Source organism: Castor canadensis, chromosome 1, assembly GCF_047511655.1.
Source record: "Castor canadensis chromosome 1, mCasCan1.hap1v2, whole genome shotgun sequence".
Lineage (NCBI taxonomy): Eukaryota > Metazoa > Chordata > Mammalia > Rodentia > Castoridae > Castor > Castor canadensis.
In genome coordinates, this window is record NC_133386.1 from 118,607,567 (window position 1) to 118,629,055 (window position 21,489).

At 39.9% G+C, this 21,489-nt stretch overlaps 1 protein-coding gene across 1 annotated transcript; it reads right to left on the reverse strand.

Annotated features, from left to right (window-relative positions):
- Positions 1–10,171: 10,171 nt before the first annotated feature.
- On the reverse strand, positions 10,172–13,150 carry Ubtfl1 (upstream binding transcription factor like 1). Its single transcript, XM_020180075.2, has one exon. It carries the CDS (start codon positions 13,064–13,066, stop codon positions 11,819–11,821), a length of 1,248 nt encoding a protein of 415 aa, XP_020035664.2. The 5' UTR covers positions 13,067–13,150; the 3' UTR covers positions 10,172–11,818.
- Between the last annotated feature and the right edge of the window lie 8,339 nt (positions 13,151–21,489).

Sequence of the window (21,489 nt, forward strand, 5' to 3'; positions counted from 1 at the left end):
GAGGGCGGAGTGGGTGGTAAGGGAGGGGGTGGGGGCAGGGGGGAGAAATGAACCAAGCCTTGTATGCACATATGAATAATAAAAGAAAAATGAAAAAAAAAGGTGTATTTTCATTCTAAGAATGTATCAAAAATTGAGAACAATCTCTGTTCAGGTCAAATTTTCCCCATCGCCTCCACCCCCATTCACCAACTGCCTGCTGCATATTTCTTCTTAGACATCTTACAGGAATTTACAATGCCACAGGTCTCCAACTTAATCTGTCATTTCTTCTTTCCCAGCTGCTTTACCTCCTCCATTGCCAGTCTCTGTGATGCTCCCAGTTTGAAACAATGTATCCCTTTCTTGATAGCTTCCTTTCAGAATTCCACATCAACCAGTCACTATTTCGTCATGGATTTCTATGATAGCAGATTTACCTCGAATCTTTTAATTTCAAATGTTCTATGGTCGTTTTCTGTGGTCTATCCTAAAGGATACTTGGAATGGACTCCTCCTCACTTTCTTAGTTTCCATATCAGTTTTTCAATCAGTTTTATCTCCAGCCCACACAATCTAGGTATTTCACCTCCTTCCACAACTAGTGTCCAATTTAGATTAGTGAAATAATACCTGACAAATCCACATTCCCTGACTATTCTGGCCCTTATTTTAAGTAGAGTCTCTAACTCCTGCCTCTCTCACAATACATAATTTAGTTCATACCAACTATGCAGAAATCTCAAAAGTCTCCTTGTTTCTGAATTTCTATCAAATTTGGCCAAAATTACCAGCTTATAGGAACATGAATTTCAAAATTCAATTCTTTTTCAGCACTAATTGTTAACGTAACAGAGAATCCTGTCCTAAATATTTGGACTGCTCCACTTCTGTGAAACGCTGGGTTTTCCCTCCACACTACTGCCTTCAATGGGGCTGGTACAGTCTCTTATGCCCACTGGTGTTTTATAGTGTGATGCAGGAAATAAAACCTTTAGGTGGTATTTTTGGTCTGTAATGAATAATAACAAAGGGTCTTGCTTGTTGGTTTCAAACAGGTGAAATTCTGTTTCTTATTGCACATCCTTCTTATAGAAACCCAGACAGCATGTGATTTTAATCTAAACAAATTCATACTGTATTACCACTGTGTGTACAAGCTCAGATTAAAGGAAGTTTTGTTTCTTAGGTTGAATTGAATTGAATTATGTCTCCATGATTCAATTATGCTCACGATTAAGATTTCTCTGATGTTCTTGCAACTTATCCCACAACAACCTCATTTGTTTCACAAGTTTTGTCTGTAAATGAAAGGTAAATGTGAGAAAAAGTCAAGCTAAGATGAAAAATTTTAGATCCTAGGTGATGGACAGGGAGGAATCCAGGTACATGAGCACTCAGGATGGAGGAATCATTTATGGGAAGGATTAGCTATAAAATTAATAACCATAAAAATGATCCTATTGTTTGCAGGGAGACCCACAACTGAGGACACTCAACATCAAGTTTTGTACATTCAGAACAACTTTCATAAGTGAAACTTGTCTTAGAATTAAGATGTCCTGGAGTCTTCTTTTTTTGGGGGGGGGTTTGAACCCAGGGCTTCACACTTGCTAGGCAGGCAATCTACCACTTGAGCCATTCCTAATAGAGGGTGAATTCAACATGATATATTTTAAGAACTTTGATAAAAATATCACAATGTACCCTCAGGAAAAGAAATTTAATATAATGAAGAACAGGGGTATAAAACAAGTCTTTTCTGAGAGTGGGGTACCTGTGGCAAGTTGTGGGCTCAAGGAACTGTGAATGAGGATGAGTATGGTGCATATAGTCAGTATTTATATATGAAAATAGAAGAATGAAACCTGTGGGAATTGCTCTATAAGGGGGAAAGAGGGAGAATGATGGAGAGGGCAAATCTAACCAATATCTTGTAAGCACATTTATAAACACCACTTTGCATCCTCCTTTACAACTATTATATGCTAGGAGAAAGAAAATGTTCTTTAAGAAGAGTGACATTAAAAAAAGAATTAAGTTGTCCTGATGTTCTTCCATATCTAGGTATGAAGCAGGGTTTCTATGCAGAGTTCATTAGAAAAGGCATCGTGCGCGTTGACTATAGTGCCTCAATGACTGCACTGAAGTTTACACATTTATTCTCCTTGGTCTTCCACTGCTTTACCACAATTGCAGCACCATCACCACCAACACTACATGGAAAAACTGGGGCGTTCTTTAATAACCTATGCCAGTGCCTGACAAATAGTGCTCGGCCAATGTCTCTCTGTATGTTACACGAGTGAGTCACAATTCTCTCCATTCCCTTTTCCGTGCTGTCTCAGGTAAGGGACCACACCAAACCAGTAGCAAACATCACTCCCAGCCATTGCTTACCCACTCTCTGCGCAGTCCAGTCAGTGGAGCCATGGTTGTGGGCCCTGTGGTCCTCAGACTTTGAGCAAATGGAGCACATCTGCTCTTTGATAATCTCACAGAAGTAGCTCTCTGATTGCATATGGACTCCACACATCTGTTCTGCAGAGCACGGGTGATGGGAGGCTTTGGCACATCTGTCAAGAAACACCCGTGTCCTCAAGACAATGATGGTTTTGCACTCTGTGTGATGAGATGGTTCCTTGCACCCAGGGCATTGAGGAGGACGTTGGGCCTTTTCCCAGGAGACACAAAGGCAAGGCCTACAAAAGCTGTCCCCACAGCTCAGAATGACTGGGTCCAAAAATAATTCTCACAGAAAAGCATGTGAATTCATTTGGGAAGATGCTGGAATCCATGTTTCTGAGGAGAGAACAAGAGAAACGATTTTCTAGCCTGCCTTTAAAGAAGCATTTTTAAACAGCAAACACCATCTTCGTACAAATGTACTAGTTCCTGTAGCAGGCAGGCCATGGATTGCATATGACAGGGACACTGAGAAAGAAAAGTCTTAAGATCCTCACCTTAATTGGTCAACTATCCCTTTCCTACCCAGTTTCCAGCTCCCTAATCAGTCCAATTTTGTCATTTATGTCCTTCCCGCTAAGTGAACATGGGAATATCAGGTCTGGTCTGATCTTTAGGAACAGAAAGAGGGTAACAATCCACCTGCACATCACACTTTACCTGGGCCTGGTGTGGCGAGACTGTATCCCCGCTCTAGGGCATCTGAAGCATTGAGCCTTAGTTCTTGGCCAGGCTAGGTCATATAAGGAGACTGTCTTAGCAACACCAGCAGCAGCAAACAATCTTAACTGTCCTTTTAAAAATGGTTTTTATATTTGCCATTTGAACCCAATTTTATCCAAGGAGATAATAAAGTAACACTGTGAGGAGCCCATGACAGGATTTCTTACTTCTGCAATAAACATAAAGAAACAACAAATTCAACTTCTTCTGTACCTAGTTTGTTATAATGCTTGTAACTGTCATTAGGGTTTCCCAATGTGCACCAGCTTCAAGAAAAATAAGTATTCTGAGGATGGCAGAGAATGGAAGAACCGCGACTCTGACACAGTTCCAGAAGTAGTAAATTAGCCAAATCTGGTTCTGACATTCAAGAGTAAGAGAATCAAACTGCACCCCTACTATGTGCCACACAAAAATGTATCAATGGCCTAAGTGCAAGACCTGGAACCATGTAACTCCTAAAAGGAAATCTACAGAAAATTCCTCAGAAGTATGTTCTAGGCAATGATTTTTGGAATAAGACCTAAAGCAAAGGGAAGTAAACCATGTAGGCTAGCATAGTGGATCATACCTGTAATCCCAGGTGTTTGGGATTTGGTAGCAGAAGAACCAAGGTTCCATGCTGACACAGCTGACACTATCTCAAAAACAAAATAAAAACAAAAGCTGTGTGTGTGCCTCAAGTCGTGCAGGTGCCTATCAGGTCTGAGTCCTTAGGTTCAATCCCAGTAAAAACAATTTTAAAAGACAAAAGAAAAATAGACAAGATTATATCTAACTAGGAACTTTTGGCATAACAAAAGCTCTGAAGAGCCGGGCGCTAGTGGCTCAGGCCTGTAATCCTTGCTATTCCGTTGGAAAAAATCAGGAGGATCATGGTTCGAAGCCAGCCTGGGAAAGAGGTTACAGAGATCCTATCTTGAAAATAGCATGCAAAAGGGACTGGCAGAGTGACTCAAGGCTTAAAACCTCTGCCTACTAAGTAGGAAGCTCTGAATTCAAACAACAGTACCACCAAAAAAACAAGCTGTGAAGAGCCAATCTGAATAGGAGAAAATATTTGGAAACTATTCTTCTGATGGTGGGTTAATATCCAGAATATGTAAAAAAAATAAATAAATAAGTACTCAACAGCAAAGGAAGTAAATTGGAAAATTTCTAGTTAAAACTGGAAATGATCTGAATAGAATTGGTCAAAAGACATACCAATGACCAAGAAGTTTATGAAAAATTGCTCAACATCTATACTTATTGGGAAAGTGAAAAGCAGATCCTCAGTAAGGTATCATCTCACTCTAGTAAAAAGGGACCCAAAAGACACAATAACAAATGCTGGCCAGGATGCACAAGAAGGGACAGTCTTCTATACTCTTGCTGGGAATATAAAGCAGCACAGCCATTATGGAAAACAGCCTGTGGTTTCCTCAAAAACACCTCAGATGAAAAGACCATTTGCTCACCATCCTACAGGAGGGTATATATCCAAAGAATGTGGACCAGGAGATCAAAGAGATTCATGCAAGCTCGTGGTTTTTGGCACATTACTCACAACAGACAAGATAAGGAATCAATTTGGGCATCCATCAATGGACAAATAAAGAAAGTGTTTTATATTCATTGTGCTATATTACTCAGCCTATAAAAGAATAAAATTCTGTTAATCCTATCACTTGTAGCACATGGGTGGAACTGGAGGGAATTAGGTTTTATGACATAACTCAGACACAGAACCATGAATTCCAAGAGTTCTCATTCATATGTGAGACCAAAAACATTGATTTTACAGAAGTAGAGAGTAGAATAGCATCACTTAAGATTAAGAAAAGTGTAGGACGGAAGTTGGGGGAGAAGGATGTGGAATAACAGCTGAGGAGTACAGTTACACAGGAGGAATAACTTCTAACATTCTATAATACAGTAGTGTGATTGAAGTTCACAGTGATTTCTTATCATTTTTAATGCACCAGTAGAGAGCAGTTTGAAGGTTCACAAAATAAGTAATGATCAATTTTTATTGATGGAAATGTTAATTAACCTCACTTGACAATTACAGAGGTGGCTCACCTTTTATCACCATCCTGTAATATACTAAATTCATTTAAAGAAAGAAATAGGAAGCTTCTGTTACCATAGATGTCAAGTAATATTTTCTTTTCAGTATCTAGATACTGTCTGCTACACTACTCCCTTGTCTATGGTATCTTGAATCCGCAACAATCCAATAACTGATTTTCTATTGTTGCTTACACTTAATTATTTGTTTATTTAGTTCTGGGGTTTGAACTCAGGGCCTCACACTTGCAAGACTGGCACTCTACCACTTGAGCCACTCCACGAGCCCACCTACAAATTCATTGTCTAAAAATCACACATTATGATTTGTCCACACTTTTTTTTTTTTTTTGGCAGTACGGGGGTTTGAACTCAGGGCCTCATGCTTCCTAGGCAAGCACTCTTACAGCTTGAGCCATTCTGCCAGCCCCTGTTCACATTTCTTTATCTAAAATTTTCTCATGTTATGCTAGTTTCTATAACTTTCTCTAGCTTCCAAAATCCAACACTAAAATTTTCCTGAAACTGTGAAACTTTGTAAACTGCAAAGCCAACTCTAATTACTGAAAATTAACATTTTAATCACTCTTTCTGAAGATGAACATTTCTTGTGTGACTCAACCCCAGGCATGATACCATTTTTCATGGACAAATGCATGGCTAAACTGATATATTTAAATTGCAGAATATGACTAACCTGATAAAAATGGTTAGATGACTATGTCAAAACAGTACAATTATTGTGTTTATTGCACTAGGCAAAAATTTCAAGCTGCTTGGTGGCAGTTATCTTCTGAACTTTAGTAATATGTCATCTTACAAAAATTATTTGGGCATAAATTTTATTACCATGTTAACTCATAAAATAAATTGAAAGAAGAGACAACATATATATTGGAAGGTGGTAAACAGTAGGAAGTAGGGTGTCACTGGTCAAGGGCAAACTGTCCTTGTGGCCTGTACCTTGTGCTGAGGACTTCCCACATCCCAGTTTTCTCTGCTTCCTGGTGGCTATGGTTTGAGCCATGTGTTCTCTGCCATGATGGACTGAACTGTCTGAGTCTGTGAACAACATCAGTCCTTCCTCCTTTTAAGCTGCTTATTTCAGGCATCCTATCACAATAACGGCGAATACAGAAAATTGGAATCAGAGAAGTGAGGTCATTGCTGTGACTCAACCAGACCACGTGGGTTTGTAAGCTTTAGGGACTGCTTTGTGGGAGGATTTTGGGATAGTTGGAGGCATGGGGGAGAGAAGCCCTAGAATGTGGTTAGAAGAGCTCACTGGGAGGTTCTAGTGGGAGCTCAGAAGGCTAGATGCTAACCTGAATGTGACAGTGAAAGACTGGGCTTCTGTGAGTCACGTGGACGTGAGGACTCTCTTGATACTGGGCTAGAGACCATTCATGTTAGATCACGAGAAGCCTTCATGTGCATCCTAAGCCTATGAACAAGACAAAATCAAGCATAATGGACTAGGGCCTGCAGCACACATGGCCTCAGTCCCTGCTGCTTGTGGAGCTGAGGAGCATGAAGGGCACCATCACTGACCCTGCGCTGCCTGCGGGGCTCCAGTCTGGTCACCAGGGCATGGGTAGGGCTTTGGCCAGCTGACCCTAGTGCTGCACCAGGGCACTGGTACCGTTTTAGGTCGGAAAATCCAGGTGAGATCTCTTTTACGCAAGGCATGAGGTGCTGGGTCTGCAGTGAGCAGGGCATGGAGAACTGGCTGGAGGGGCTCAGTAGCTGGGTGACCACCTACTTCTTCCTCTTCTCTGCCTCCTACTTGCAGGTGATCAGTGACCTTGACCTGGCCTGGAGGACAAAAGCAGCACTGTGTCCCTCTGTCCCCACGCAGCCCCCAGGCTTTGAGCCCCCGACCACAGTCTGCTCCTTTCCAGCCTCTGTCAGACGCCATCTAGTCCCAGCTGTTACCCCAAAGCCCTATGGGAGTGACCAGCCCACGGCTGCCTGGAGAGCTACTTCTTCTTCAGGCACAGGAAGGGTCTCATCTAGTCAGGCCACCGGGGCTGGCAACACCCTCCAGCACTTCCTGACCTGAACAATTAACACTGAGAAGGCCTGGAAACTGGGCATAAGGAGGCCGAGGTAACAAGATGGTGGGTGCCAACTGCTTCCTGACCCTGAGCAGTGCCCACCACCGCCCTGGACCTGCAGGAGGTGGAGAGCAAGTGTTTCACCCAGGAGGTGAGCAACAGCACCCTGTGGCTCAAGAGATTTGGCCCATTTTTTCCGCCACCAGTCTGGCCTCCTCGCTGCACCGGCTGGCCTTCTCTGTCAGCCGGGAACCAGGCCATTGCCTTTACCTGAGGAGAGGTACAAATGAAACCATGGCGACAAGCAGCCCAGGCAAAATCTGGACCAAGTCATGCAACTGTGAGCGCTGGGTCAGGGTCACCTAGGCAACTTCACAGACATCATCCCATCATCCATGTTCTTAAACTAGCGCTTAAACTAACCAAAGTCAAGGAGAGCGGGCAACATGTGGAAGAAGGTGAGATGAGGTCCAAAAGATTGATGGTGTTCATGATGGATGTAACACTTTTTCTTCCCACTTTTGCTAAAATTCACCACTTCCATCAAATTAGATGGAGTTTGCAAACTCCAACTATAGCAGGTATGCGACTCCTCATTTAGACTCTTGTTCTTTGAACACACACTTTTCTGATTGAAAGTGTGAAAAACTAATAAGTATGGTGACAATCTCATATTGTTTGGAGGGCGTGGAGAAAGGCATAGGGTTCACTAATGCACTTGGTCTTATTGAAACATTTAATATATAAAAATATTAGTGTTATTACCCAAGATAAAATTTATTATCATTTTTATACAGGGCATCATGGTCATTTGGTAGCTTTTTAAAAAATAAACTGTTGGGACCTGGGGGGTGGCTCAAGTAGCAGAGCACCTGCCTAGCAAGGGTGAAGCCCTGAGTTCAAATCCCAGTCCCACTAAAAATTAATAAGAAAGAAATAGTCACACCCTTCAAAACAAAAGTAATGGACTAATTATCTTGTTGGAGGAAATTTCAAGACAGGATAGCATTCAGGCTGTGTTATGGTCAGTGGGGGTGCTTTTAGCCAGATTTCTAGCAAGGATCTATAGCAAAAGCCAAGGAGAAAGGTTTTAAGAACTTACAGTTTAACTAAAAAAACAAAAAAAAGCAAGTTGACAGTTGTGTACAAGGATTAGCCATAAAGAATGAAATTGTCTTTTGCAGGAAAATTGATGAAACTGTGCATTTACTGTGTTAAGTAAGCTAGACTGAGAAAGACAAGTATCACATGTTCTTTATCATATGTGGAATCTGGAATCTGGTCACAGTAGTGTAAAATGAGGGAACTGTCTGAGGGCAGTATCAGCAGGAGGGGGAGGGTGACAGGAGAGGTTGAATATTACCAAATTACTTCATACCCGAGTTGAAAATAGAATAATGAAAGTCATTAAAATTATTTTCAAAAGGGGCAGGGAGAAGGGATTCCAAAGAGTAACAGGGGGTGAATTTGATCACAGTACATTATATGCATGTATGGAAATATAGCCTTACTCCCAGTATGATTTTGTATGTGTGGAGTGTGTGTGCTTTATTGTAGATTGAACTCAGTGGTAAAATAAATATTTTCTCCTTTAATTTTTTCTTTGGGATATTTGGTCAAAGCAATTCAATAACCTGCCTAATACATTCCTCCTTTTTGGAAATGGCCTCTTAGGTGAAGCTATTGAATTCAAAACAAAGTCTCCTTTGACCACTCAAAGAGACTTCTACCATTCCTGCTGTCAATTTTATTTCCCTTTTCTCTCGTTCATTTCATTTCAGCTCAAAAATAACAGCCACCATTAATTTGGGTTACAAAATTGTTCCACAAAAGATAATACACCCTGGAGATTACTTGTGCTTTACACTCACAAATATGTCTTATTACTCTAGGGGAAAATTTTTAAAAGTCTAGGTCATGAAATATGAAAAGTAATGTTTTAAATTAAATATATTCAGAAATAACAATTAAATGTATTCCTGACATGAGAATGGTTAAAGAAGTGCATCAACTGTAGTCATATTTTTAATACAGGATAACCAAGGGGATTATTTCTGTAATGTGACAAGGACTTCACATTAGTTAGGTATAGCAGGAAACAGGGATTGAGTTATTGAATTCAGTGTGATAGTTAACTTTCATATCAACTTGCATTGCTGGGGTCATGACAGTAGATTTTCCTCTCCCAAATAAACAGATGTCTTCTGCCTACTAAAAAGCTATCTAGAACAAAGGCAGAGATGGAAGAGCTTTTATTTTAATTCCTGAATGACTGGGATATCTCATCTTATATATCTTGACCTCAGAGTAGGAACCAGAGCAGGATCCTCTGGTTCTCGGGCCTCATCTCAGACTGCACAGATCCACTGACTGCCCAGGTCCTCCTACTTACAGACAGCAGATCCTGGAACTTCTCAGCCTTCACAATTGTGACCCATTTTTTTCAGAATGAATCAATCACTTTTTTATTCCTATTTCTCTGGAGAACCTATACAACTACACAAAGAAGAAATCACATTGATTTGTGATAAAAGATATTTATAAAACTAATAAACACCATGGATTAAAGCTAACAACATAAGAAAATAGACATTTTTTAAAATGCCACAATTTATTTCAAATACAGATATCAGCAAAATTTTCATGGCATTAGCTTGGAAGTCAGAAGGAAGACAAGAACATTTCCTGCTACCCCTCAGTGTTGTTCTGGATATTCCAACAGCTTTAGGATCAAAAATAAATAAGAGGTGTAACAGTTGTAAATATTACCATTCTTTTCTGAAAAGTTGTTTACTTGAAAAAAACATAATAATTCACTAACATACTTAGAACAATAATATATTGGATATTTCAAAAAGCTGAGAGAAAGGATTTTGAAAATTTTCACTTTAAATAAACAATGTGTATTTGAGGAAATAAATATACTTAACTGATTTAAACATAAACAAAATATCATGGCACCCCTTAATATTTTCTGGTTTTATATATAAATTAAAATTAAAAATAAGTATTTAGGAACAAATTAAATACTAAAACAGCAATGGTTTTCACTTAAAGGAATGACGCTAATATTCATGGAAAAAAATATAAAAATAGCAAGTAATACTCAAGGGCAAAATGATACAAAGGTATCTGTTAGGTCGACACTGATGGGAAGGCCAAATTGGAGCCAAATAACAAAGCAAGCAGGCTTTAACAGGCTTTATTGAGAGCGCACTCTCGGGGTAGGTTCACCATCCCCAAAGAGCAGGGCCGGAGAAGTCGCCCTGGAGAACTGGCAGCCAGTTTTTTATAGCCTGGGCTAAGTCAAGAGCTTAAGGTATTATGGGGCATTGGGATAGGTCGAGGTTTGGTGGGGAGGAGCTCGGGGTAATATGGATCTGTAGGACAGGTCAGAACCCATTGCCGGCCAGCAGGAGTTGCCATGGTAATCATGAAGCCTCTACTTGCTGCATGTCTTAATCGCTGTGCGCCAGAGTTGCCATGGTAACCATGAAGGGAAGGAGGGGATGGAGCGGAAAGTGAGCAGAGAGTCCCTGATCGCCATGGGGTGGCTGCCCACCGGCCAAACAGTATCATTATACATAATTGCATAATTAAATAATCATAATGTAATAAATTTATAACGTATTTGTGAAAATGCCAATAACCCAACATAATTAAAGCATCGTGTTACGAGTGCAAGAAGTGAACTCAGGCTGGTTAGAGTCACATATAGGCGTATGTATCTATGTCTGACCTTCTGTGTTTCTATCTATCCTGAACAGTAAAGATGAGATTTGGTGCCTCTCCTCCCAAAAACACTAAAGGGGAGAAGCAGCACCAAAAGGCACAATACTTTGATTCTATGTATGAATGAGATAGGGGGCGTTCTTTTCCTCTCTTTGGTATTTTATTTTATTAACCATACTGGAACCAGCCCAGGACTTCACTCAGGCTCAACCACTACTCTATCACTGAGCTACATTCTTGGCCTTTAAAAAATTTTTTTTATTTCCGATTCTGTGTGAAATTAAACAAGTGATATTGACTGCTTTAGGATAAGTAACTTATAGAAATACTGCAGCCTCCATGACTGACTACTTTCAGGTGTGGAAATGGCCAACACCTACCCTCAGTGGGTGGGAAGACATACCAGGAGTCTGCCAGTTTCTTCAAGGCATCTACCCTACCACCCACAAAAAACTTTTCACCCTGGACTCAGTACAAGGGTGCTGGTGGGCAATTCCATAGAGAAGCGGGAGGGTCACAGACTCATGGGGTTCCCCTACCACCACTGCAGGGCAGCACATGAGAACAAAGCTTACTTCAGGAATCCTCAGTCTAGTCCATGTGCACCCCCTCCAGCCCCATGATCTACAGCCTTCATCGATGGAAGTCCCTTCTTCCCACCCTCTGCTCCTTTGTGTTTAGAAAAGAAGGGGAAGAGGAGGACAAAGCCAGAGTAAAGAGGTCAGGGAAGAGAGTCCCTCCCTTTGGCAGGAATGCTCTGGACTTTTGCCTGGAGGTTTTCCAAACAACCACTTGGGAATCCACAGAACTCAGACAGAGTCTAAGTCCGAGGAGTTCCCCGAGGAAGAAGAGCTAGAGTCACTGTCCTTAGGGTCACGCTCTTGATCTTCACCTCCACTGCTGGAGTCTGAGGAGCTGCTCCCCTTGTCCTCTTCCACATCCTCCTGCACAGTCCCTTTTGATCCCTGTGAGCCATCACTCTGGACCTGAAGGGTCTCTGACAAGTCTGCCCCTGGAGGCTGCAGACCCCGTTCTTCTCCCAGCCCTTCTTGCAGACCCTTGTCATTTGGGGGCCTCACATCTCTTCGTTGGCACTTGGGGTTTGGGCCTGATGTCACGTTCCAGTTCTTACGCTTTCCATAGGCTGCCTTAGCCTCTCTGTAAGCTGCATATTCCTCAGGTGACAAGGTCTTGAGCCAGAGATCCAGGTCCACCCAGTACTGTCTCTGCAGCTCCTCAGCCTGGCTCTTGTAACTGTCCTTCCTGCTCTGTGGGACACGTTGCCAGCGGCGGCTGATCTCTACCATGCGCTCCCTCAGGGGTAAATGCTGCAGTTCCCGACTGGCCCAGGATTCCTCATGAAATTTGTGGTAGGCATTCATGGGTGGTTTCTTGGGCTCACCAGGAAATTTCACCTCCATGGAAAGTTCATCAGTTTCCAGACCAGGCTTCACATTACTCACATTTCCTTTCAACTCTTTAGGGGCTTTGGTCTGGTGCCTCTTGAGGACACCAGATTTCTTGGAATTCTGGACTAGATGAGGATGGTCTTCCTTGAATTGAGCCACTTTTTCTTCATAGTCCTGTTTCTCTTTCTGGAAATCCTGAATGTACATCTGTTTTATGTCCTCTGGGAGCTGCTTGTATTTCTCAGACAGGACCTTTGTCAGCTCCTGGTTGTTGAGCTTAGGGTACATTTGGGAGTACTGGGCCCACTTGTCCTTGTAAAAGCGGATGTAAGCAGTCAGAGGCCTTTTGGGGTAATCTGGATGTTTCTTGTATCCCTTGCTTCTGTAGGGATCTGCAACTCGTTCTTTGGCTTCAACAACTAACTCGGTCAATGTGCGGTACTTCCTCAACTTGTGAGAAATTTCTAACCACTTGAGTTTGCACATTTCTCCCGAAAAACGGTTAAAAGCTACTTTCCCCCAGTCCAGACATGCCTGGGTTGTTTTGAATGCTTGGCTGTCATCGGGTGGGAGATTCTTCTCCATGCGTTCCATTAACCTCAGGATGTCGTTTCTGGACCAGTAGCCTTGGTTATGTAGCGATGCCATTCCCAGCCTGGATTTGGGTTTACTGATGAAGTCCTAGTTTCCTCACTCTCACGACTTCACAGATAACTTATTTCAGTTGGTGTGATTCTGTATTTCTGAGGAAAAAGAGAAAGACACTTATTCTCCTTCAATGGGATTAATGAGAAAAATCACCAACTCACCAGCAGTATGTCCCTTGTGTAATTCACTTACTTTGAATTATGCAAGTAGAACTTGTCTGCTCTTGAAACGAAGCCTAAGCTTGCCTTCTCCATGGTGGAAGTGCACCTTCACGTCCCTACTGCAGGCTAACTTCTACTGGATGTCCACAGGCCCCCTCAATAGAACTGAATAAAATAAACTCCAGACCACTCACGCTCTCAGAAGCTTCAGAGAATAAAAAAGTTCTAGGGACAGAGAGTAAAACACCAGTAAGAGGAAAAGGAGTTTCCATTTGTAGTACCCTGAGTGTGGTCACTGTCTGTGAAGAGCCCAAATAGTCATCACCAAAAGTGCTGATGAGGACCCAGAAGTAGATAGGAACAAGCCAGTGAGCTCCCAGACAGGCCTCCAACTCTGATCTGTTCTGGGCTTGGAATGTGACCCTCTAATAGGCTGAGTTAATTCTTTCAGGACCCACATATGGGCATAAATGCTTTGGAGTAGAACTTCCTGCCTCTGTGGAAAGTTAAACCTCAGTGAAAATTTTGCAAGAGTGAAGATTTTTTGTTCAGTTGAGATAAAGTCTCAATGTCTTGCCATGTTGGCTTCAAATTCAAGATCCTTCTGCCTCACTCTCCTAAGAACCTACCACCCCTCAAAGTCAAGGCACAGTTCATCATCAGTGCTGGGCATGGACTCCAGGGCCTCACACTTGCCAGTCAAGAACTCTATTGATGAGCTAAATCCCCAACCAAGACCTGGACGATTATGCAAAGTCACAAAGTAATCATAGTAGAAGATTAAAGTATTCAAAAAAACTAAAATATCTAGTAAAGTCATATTTGAGATACAATAAGGAATGACTAGTAGCCCAGACATGAGACTCTGCTATGGAAGAGATTTTTGGAAATTTTTTCCAAAAAGGACATATAATCAAAAGTAAATAAATGAGGACTGGCGGCATGGCTCAAGTGGTAGAGCACTTGCCTAGCAAGCACAAAGGCCTGAGTTCAAATCCCAAATAAAAGTCTGGGGTCAGGGCTGGAGGTATGGCTCAAGCTGTAGAGCACCTGCTTAGCAAGCATGTGGCCCTAAGTTCAAACCCCAGTCCCAGTGGGGAAAAAAAAGTAAATAAATGAAATCTGCAATACAATAAATCTTTGAAATAAACCAAGTACAGAAGTTGAAAAAAAGCATGTTTAAATATTTTTTTATTTCAAAAATCAACAGATGGTTTCCAGTGGTTCACACCTATAATCTTAGCCAGGGAGGCTGATGTTAGAAATATTGTGGTTCAAGATCAGTCCAGGCAAAAAGTTCACAAGACCCCATCTCAATGGAAAAACAGCTTGGTGTGGTGGCATGCACCTGTCATCTCCCTCTCCTTATGGAGGGAAGCAGAAAATGGGAGAAATCTGTGTCCAGCCTGGAGAAAACCCAATATTCTATCTTAAAAATATTCCAAGATAAAAATGGCTGGAGATGGAGCAAGCAGTAGAATACCTCCAATAAATGTGAATCCCTGAGTCAAAACCACAGTACTACAAATGAGAAAAAGTACTACTTCTTCTATGTCCTCAGAAAAGTGAAAATTATTGATACACACACACACACACACACACACACACGCTATATATATATATATATATATATATATATATATATATATGAAATAGAAGGATGAAAGCTATTGCAATTGCTTTAACTGGGGTGGGGAGGGGTTGGAGGAGGAGATGTAGAGGCGATCTAACCAATATACAATGTAAGACTATTTGGAATTGTTCCTGACTTTTCTTTCTTTTCCATTTTTATTAGGATTTATTCATTGTACAGGAGAGACTCATTGTGACAATTGCAAATATTATTTTTACTTAACCCAAGGGTGATGCCTTTCAAATTGAAGCAAACATAGGTATAGTGTGTTGAAATGAGTCTATAGATAAAATTAGCATATTTTTGCTTGGTTATTAACTACAATAAAGTATTTTGACATGGGTTAAAAAATAAATAAAATATCTCTCTCTGTCTCTCTCTTTCCATGACTTAAGGACTATAACACACAGGAACATTTAGTCTCCACAACAAATATCTGTTTTCTCTCTGCCAACACACACATACACTTTTCTAAGGGCAATTAAAATTGATTAGGCTTAATCCAAGATGGTTTAAATTGATTAGTGTTGAGTTCATCTTCCAACTCTTGATACCAAACAAAGCTAAGGTTATGCTGTGAACCTAATTTTAATCGCAAATTAAAGTTAAAAAAAATATAAAATAAAAGGGGCTGGTGATGTGCCTTAGTGGTAGAGCACAAACCTTGGGTTTGATGCCCAGTACCACAAAAATGGAACAAAACTATCTGTTATTTCTCATTCAAAAAAAAAAAAACAATACTTTCATGACCATTCCAGACCCTCATAGCAATTTCACATTAATAGAGGTTAATTAACAATCTCTTGTCATTTCTCACAAAAAAAAAATCACTGAAAGATGATTTTTCCTCTCTATACTAGAGAGTTCGGAGATACAGTTATTAGAAGCATGATCAATTCATCTTTATTCTTGGTGTTTCCCCCTAGCAGTCAAACTCCTCTCTTTTTTGGGAACTCTATTTGAATATTTTTCAAATCTAGTGCTCAAACTGAAGGCTTTAAAGGTCAGCAAATGGACTTTTGCATTAAGTGTTTTCTTGGAAAATCTACACATTAAACTTCTACAATGATGTGTATAAAGATTCATTGATAGTTTCCATAACTGATAAAAACTGCAGAAACATATTGTTTAAAACCTATGGAATTTAAAATAACAATATATAAGGTAAAACAGAAGTAAAAACAAAAAACACTTGACCATCTCAATAGATGCAGAAAAAGTCTTTAGTAAGATTTAGCACCATCTTATGATAAAAGCTCTGATGAAACTAGGAATAGAAGGAATGTACCTCACATAATAAAGGCTATATATGACAAACCTATAGCCAACATCATACTTAATGGGAAAAAACTGAAACCATTTCCTCTAAAGTCAGGAACAAGATAAGGGTGCCCAACAATCAACTCTTATTCAACATAGTCTTGCAATTCCTAGACAGAGCAATAAGATAGGAAGAAGAAATAAAAGGAATACAAATAGGTAAGGAAGAAGTCAAACTATCCCTATCTGCAGACATGATCTTATACCTAAAAGACCTGAGAAACTCCACCAAAAAAAAAATCCTAGACACCATAAACAGCTTTACCAAAGTAGCAGGATATAAAATCAACTTACAAAAATCAGTAGCCTTTCTATACACCAATAATGTACAAATTGAGAAAGACTTCAATTTCCAAAAGAGAACCCCAAATACCTAGGAATAAACTTAAAAGTATGTAAATGACCTCTACAAAGAAAACTACAAACCACTGAATAAACAAATCAAAGATGGAAAGATCTCCCATGCTCATGGACTGGTAGAATCAACATAGTGAAAATGGCTATACTCCCAAAAGTAATCTACATGTTCAGCACAATTCCCATCAAAATCCCAATGAGATTCATCACAGAGATTGAAAATTCAACCCCAAAGATCATCTGGAAGTACAGAAGACCATAACAGCCAAGGCAATACTGAGCAAAAAGAGCAAGGCTGGAGGTATCACAATACCTGACTTCAAACTGTATTACAGAGCCTTAGCAATAAAAACAGAATGGTACTGGCACAAAAACAGATGTGAAGGCCAGTGGGACAGAATAGAGGTCCTGGAAACGAATCCACACAGCTACATCTAATTTTTGACAAAGACAACAAAAACATAAGATGGGGAAAAGAAAGCCTCTTCAACAAATATTGCTGGGAAAACTGGATATCTGCCTGCAGAAAACTAAACTAAATCCATGTCTTTCTTTCACTCTATACACGTATCAACTCTAAGTGGATTAAGGACTTTAATAAAAGACCTGAAACTTTGAAGCTAGGGCAGGAAAGAACAGGGAATACATTGGAATTAACAGACATAGGCAATGACTTCCTAAACAGAACTCAAATGGCTCAGCAACTAAGAGAAAGGATTGACAAATGGGACTACATGAAATTAAAAAGCTTCTGCACAACAAAAGAAATGGTCTCTAAATTGAAGAGACCACCCACAAAATGGGATAAAATCTTTGCCAGCTATACATCTGACAAGGGGTTAATAACCATAATACATAGGTGCTCAAAAAACTAAATTCCCAAAAAATCAATGACCCAAATGTAGAAATGGACAAATGAACTGAAAAGTGACTTTTCAAAGGAGAAGTCCAATTGGCTAAGAAACACATGAAAAAATGCTCACCATCCTTGGCCATAAAGGAAATGAAAATCAAAACCACACTAAGATTCCACCTTACTCCTGTGAGAGTAACTTCCATGAAGAACACAAATAACAACAAATGTTGTCGAGGATCCTGGGAAAAAGGAACCCTGGTACACTGCTGGTGGGAATGTAAGCTAGTACAACCACTATGGAAAACAGTATGGAGGCTCCTTAAAAAACTAAAAATAAACCTGCCATACAATCCAGCAATACCACACCTCAAGATATACCCAAAGGACTGTGAGATAGTGTACAACAAAAGCACCTGTACACCTATGTTTATTGCAGCATTATTCACAATAGCTAAGCTATGGAAACAGCCAAGATGAATGAATTAAGCAATGTGGTATTTATATACAATGGAATTTTACTCAGCCACAAAGAAGAATTAAATTTTGTCATTCTCAGGTAAATAGATGGAACTGAAGAACATCATCTTAAGTGAAGTTAGCCAGACTCAGAAGGCTGAAAGAAGAGATTCCAAGATGGTGGCTAGAGGGAGGAGGCAGAAAGCATGCCTCCTATAATGAAATCTTGGAGAGATGCTGGAGACACACCTTGCAGGCAAAACCACTGAGAAGAGGCAAAACTTTGACCCCTCCACACCTCCAGCCTGTGCAGAGCATCTCCACTTCACGTTAAACTGAGAAACCAGGAGGGCCCCCAGGCCGCTAGTCGCCCGCACCCAGATGGCTTGGGAAGACACGGACAAGCTAGAAAATACTTAATTGCACACAGTACAGGGACAGTAACAACACCAAGGACAATAACGGGAAGACAGAAATAACAGGGAAACCAGTTTCCCCACAGCAAAAAATTAGTACAGGAACCAGAGGGAAATGAAGAAAACAGATATTCAGATCCAGACTCAAACAAAATGAAGATAAACTATGCCAAAGGACCCAATGAAGCCCACAAGAATAATTTAAAAGAAGACATACTTCAGGTACTCAAGGAGAATTTTAGAGAGATGATACTGGATATGGTCAACCAAAATGTACAGGAGACACTCAAGAAATTCCAAGACAACAAAAATAGAGAATTTGAAAAAGCAAAAGAAGAAATAAAGGAAACCATAGAAGCACTGTATAAACAGCAAATGAAACAGAGAACACGATGAATAAACAGATAAATGAACTCAGGACAAAAATAGGTAACATTAAAGAGGAAACCACCCAGGATATGGAAAACCTCAGAAAAAAGAATGAAACAGAACTGCAAAACAGAATGGAAGGCCAAACCAGCAGAACAGAACAAACAGAAGACAGAATCTCAGAACTTGAAGATGAAATGGTAATTAAAGGAAAAATCGAAGAACTATTAATTAAACAACTCAAGACCTGTGAAAAGAAAATGCAAGAACTCAATGATTCCAAAGACCAAACTTGAGAATCATGGGCATCGAAGAAGGAGAAGAGGTACAAGCAAAGGGAATGCGTAATATATTCAACAAAATAATAATGGAAAATTTCCCAAATCTAGGGAAAGATATTCCCATACAGATGCAAGAGGCCTCCAGGACACCAAACAGACCAGATCAAAATAGAACTACCCCACAACATATCATCATTAAAACAAGAAGTTCAGAAACTAGGGAAAGAATATTGAAGGCTGTAAGAGAGAAAAAACAACATACAAAGGTAAACCCATCAAAATCACAGCAGACTTCTCAACAGAAACATTAAAAGCAAGAAGAGCGTGGGGTGAGATTTTCCAGGCACTGAATGAAAATAACTTCAACCCCAGGATACTCTACCCAGCAAAACTATCATTCAAAATAGATGGAGCAATAAGTCTTCCATGATAAGCAGAAACTAAAACAATATGTGATCATAAAGCCACCACTACAAAAGATTCTGCAAGAGACTCTGAACACAGGAAGTGAAACCCAACTTAACCATGAATAGACAGGCAGCAACAAATCACAGGAAACGAAAAAGCAAGACAGTAGAGACTAACCTCAACTTAGGTACACACAATCAAACCTTCAAACAACTAAGACAACTAAATGACAGGAATCACCACATACCTACCAGTACTAACACTTAATGTTAACAAACTTATTCACCCAACAATTTGTTGCTTACAGGAGACCCATCTCACTGACAGAAATAAGCATAGGCTTAGGATGAAAGGCTGGAAGAAGATTTACCAAGCCAATGGCTCCCGAAAACAGGCAGGAGTAGTAATACTTATCTCTGACAAAGTAGACTTCAAACCTACATTGATCAAACAAGATAAAGAAGGACATTCCATACTAATAAAAGGGGAAATAGACCAAAGGGAAATAATAATCATCAACCTGAATGCACCCAATGTCAATGCACCCAATTTCATCAAACATACCCTGAAAGACCTAAAAGCATATATTAATGCCAACACAGTGGTTGTGGGAGACTTTAACACCCCATTATCATCAATAGATAGGTCATCCAAACAAAAAATCAATAAAGAAATCCAAGATCTAAAATATACAATAGATCAAATGTACCTACTTGATGTCTACAGAACATTTCATCCAACTTCTACACAATATACATTCTTCTCAACAGCCCATGGAACCTTCTCCAAAATAGATCATATTCTAGGGCACAAAGCAGGTCTCAGCAAATATAAGAACATAGAAATTATACCATGCATACTATCTGATCACAATGCAATAAAAGTAGAACTCAACAACAAGTAAAGACAAAATACATGCAAAACAGCTGGAAACTAAATAACTCATTACTTAATGAACAATGGATCATCAATGAAATAAGAGGAAATTAAAAAGTTCCTGGAAGTTAATGAAAATGAAAACATAACCTACCAGAACCTATGGAACACAGAAAGGCAGTCCAGAGAGGAAAGTTTATAGCCATGAGTGCATATATTAAAAAGACTGAAAGATCCCAAATCAATGACCTAATGATACATCTCAAACTCCTAGAAGGACAAGAACAAGCAAATCCCAAAACAAATAGAAGGAGACAAATAATAAAAATAAGAGCTGAAATCAACGAAATAGAACCCAAAAAAACCATACAAAGAATTAATGAAACAAAAAGTTGGTTCTTTGAAAAAATAAACAAGATTGATAGACCCCTGGCAAACCTGACTAAAATGAGGAGAGAAAAAACCCAAATTAGTAGAATCAGGAATGCAAAAGGGGAGATAACAACAAACACCATGGAAGTCTAGGAAATCATCAGAGACTACTTCAAGAACCTATATTCAAATAAATTTGAAAATCTTAAAGAAATGGACAGATTTCTAGATATATATGATCATCCAAAACTGAACCAAGAGGACATTAATCACCTGAATAGATCTATAACACAAAATGAAATTGAAGCAGCAATCAAGAGTCTCCCCAAAAGGAAAAGTCCAGGACCTGATGGATTCTCTGCTGAATTCTATCAGACCTTTAAAGAAGAACGGATACCAACCCTCCTTAAACTGTTCCATGATATAGAAAAGGAAGGAAAACTGCCAAACACATTTTGTGAAGCCAGTATTACACTTATCCCAAAACCAGGCAAAGACACCTCCAAAAAGGAGAACCATAGGCCAATGTCCTTAATGAACACTGATGCAAAAATCCTCAACAAAATAATGGCAAACCAAATCCAACAACACATCAAAAAGATCATTCACCACAACCAAGCAGGCTTCATCCCAGGAATTCAGGGGTGGTTCAACATATGAAAATCAATAAACGTAATAAACCACATTAACAGAAACAAAGACAAAAACCACTTGATCATCTCAATAGATGCAGAAAAAGCCTTTGATAAGATCCAACACCATTTCATGATAAAACTCTAAGAAAACTAGGAATAGAAGGAAAGTACCTCAACATTATAAAAGCTATATATGACAAACGTACAGCCAGCATTATACTTAATGGAGAAAAACTGAAACCATTCCCTCTAAAATCAGGAACCAGACAAGGATGCCCACTAT